The following is a 2,663-nucleotide window of genomic DNA, read 5'->3' on the forward strand; positions in this document are numbered from 1 at the left end:
CTTTCTCCCTTCTTAGTGCAGGAACTTCCTCAGTTTTCTGAGCCCCAGCCTCCCTACTGACTGAGAGGAGGTGGTTAAAGGCCCCTGGGTGTGTGCCCCATGGAGGGAGCCCCAGCCACAATGCCCAGTGCTAGGCCAATGAGAACCCCAGAGCGGAAGGACTGGTCATTTCCTCCCTGCAGATAGTATCTCCCCTTGGGGCTTTAAAAACCACAGCCTGTGGGCAGGAGGCACCTTCCATCATTCATCCATCACTGGGACACCAGAGACCAGAATATGGTGAGTCTCAAAGAGGAATGGGTAACAGAGCCCCTGCCCTGGTTCCTCCATCTCTGCTCCTGTGGGCCCTTTTCCTCTCCCCAACTCTCCCTTTCTTGCTCCTCTCTTCCTGTCCTTCCTCTCTGTTCTCCTGTATCCCCGATTCTCACCCTCCAGAGCTGGGAGGTGGTCATGGAATAAGAGTGTGCTCAATGCGTGTGACATGTCTATGCTTTTTTTCCCTTGCAAATAGCGTTTTGTGTTTTTTCGTGAATAACAATATTTTTACTACTATTTGAGATAAAGTCTCTGTCACCCCAGAGTGGGTGCTGTGGCATCATCATAGCTCACAGCAACCTCAAACTCTTGGGCTCAACTCTTGGGCTCCTTCTGCATCATCCTCCTGAGGAGCTGGGACTATAGGCACCCACCAAAATGCCCAGCAGTTTTTCTATTTTTATTTTAATTAATTAATTTTTTGAGGCAGAGTCTTGCTGTGTCGCCCTCGGTAGAGTGCTGTACAGCAACCTCAAGCTCCTGGCTCAAGCGATTCTCTTGCCTCAGCCTCCCAAGTAGCTGGGATTCCAGGCGCCCACGATGCCTGGCTATTTTTTGTTGCAGTTGTCATTGTTGTTTAGCAGGCCTGGGCCAGGTTTGAAGCCACCAGTCCCAATGTATGTGGCTGGCACCCTAGCCTCTGAGCTACAGGCACTGAGCCAGTTTTTCTATTTTTAGTAGAGACAGGGTCTTGCTCTTGCTCCTGCTGGTCTCAAACTCCAGGGTGGTAGCAATCCACCTGCCTTGGCCTCCCAGAGTGCTGGGATTAGGCATGAACTTCCATACTTGGCCTGAATAACAATATAGTTAACCAGCATTTATTGGCTGCTTACTGCATCTCAGGCATCGTGCAAAGCACCTCACAGGACAAATTTCATCGTATGCAACCTATGGAAAAGGTACTTCATCCTCATGTGTTTCAAGGGAATTGCCTCCTTCTTTTTATCAACTGTTAAATATTCCAGGAGGAGGTTTCATTCATTATGGATAGAAAGTTAGGTTGTTTCTAAAGTTAAGTTGTTTCTAATGTTATCCTTTTTAAAAAATTAAATCCTAGCTGTGTACATTAATGCATTCATGGGGTACAGTGTGCTGGTTCTATATACAATCTGAAGTATTTTCATCAAACTGGTTAACATAGCCTTCGTGTCATTTTCTTAGTTATTGTGTTAAGACATTTATATTCTACATTTAGAAAGATTCCCTTGTAAGATGAACTATAGGCGTGGTCCCACAGATCACCCTCTCTCCACCCATCCTCTCCTCTCCCCTCCTCTCCCTCTCCCCTTTTCCCATATTCTTGGGCTATAATTGGGTTATAGCTTTCCTATGAAAGCTATAAATTAGTTTCCTAGTAGGGCTGAGTACATTGGATACTTTTTCTTCCATTCTTGAGACCCTTTGCTAAGAAGAATATTTTCCAGCTCCATCCATGTAAACATGAAGGAGGTAAAGTCTTCAGCTTTCTTTAGAGCTGCATAATATTCCATGTACATCTCTAATGTTATCTTTAAAACTAAAACTGTCCCTCTCTTTATGTCTTTGGGCTAATGGTTGGGTTTCTGGAGTTGCAAATGCTGAGTCCAAGGCAAGGCCAATTTCTGTTTCAACAGATATGACCAACAGTTGTGCCAACTTATAGTTCCCACTGACAGTGCATGAGGGTACCTATTTGTCTGCAGCTTTGTCCGCATAATTTTACCAAACTTTTTTTTGTCTTTGCCAAGTGTGAGGTGGTTCATTTCATCCTCAAAAGGTCTGAAGTCTTGTGTTTTCCACTTAGTTTTTAAAATGTGAGTGTTTCTGTTTTTTAATGCTTAGGGAGTTTTTATTACTAAGATCATGTAAATTTAAGAAAATAAGTATGAATCCAAGTGCCTGTCCCCGACTTTGGACCCCATGTCTCGGGGGTCATAACCTATCGGTGGTTTTGTGTGCTTCTGTGTGACTGTGGGAATGGGGAGGGGAGAATCTGCAAGGAAAAAAGAAGACCCCGTGTTCTTCATAGTTACTGACTGACAGCATTCCTAAGTGGGTCTGTTATTCTGATTTTAATGCGGGACAATCGGCAGAACTTTCCTCCTAAGAAGGATGGGAAGGCTGAAGCCCAGACAGGAAGGGAAGAGGCGGAGTAAAGTTTATCAGTTGCTCTTTCTGTTTCAGCTGCCCAACTGGCCAAGCCGTGCCTCTATGTGATCTATCTCATCTTCCCACTTTTCTTCCTTTTCTCGGCCATCATCACCATCTCAGCTCCATTTTCAGTAGCCCAAATCACTGCCCCAGCCTCCTTTGTGGTCCTTCTGTCTCTGGTCTCACAGTAACTAGAGGGGCCTTTCTAAACTGAAATT

The 2,663-nt window shown here is 45.1% G+C and overlaps 1 protein-coding gene across 1 annotated transcript in view; it reads left to right on the plus strand.

Moving 5' to 3' along the window:
• Positions 1–232: 232 nt before the first annotated feature.
• C5AR1 (complement C5a receptor 1) overlaps positions 233–2,663 on the plus strand; it is a 14,997-nt gene continuing 12,566 nt past the window's right edge. The window contains exon 1 of the mRNA XM_003799551.3: positions 233–279. Within this exon, the coding sequence (XP_003799599.2) occupies positions 277–279 (3 nt within the window). The 5' untranslated portion in view covers positions 233–276. The remainder of the gene's footprint in view (positions 280–2,663) is intronic.

The sequence above is a fragment of the Otolemur garnettii genome, unplaced genomic scaffold, assembly GCF_000181295.1.
Source record: "Otolemur garnettii isolate 467f Iridium unplaced genomic scaffold, OtoGar3 scaffold00152, whole genome shotgun sequence".
In the NCBI taxonomy this organism is placed as follows: domain Eukaryota; kingdom Metazoa; phylum Chordata; class Mammalia; order Primates; family Galagidae; genus Otolemur; species Otolemur garnettii.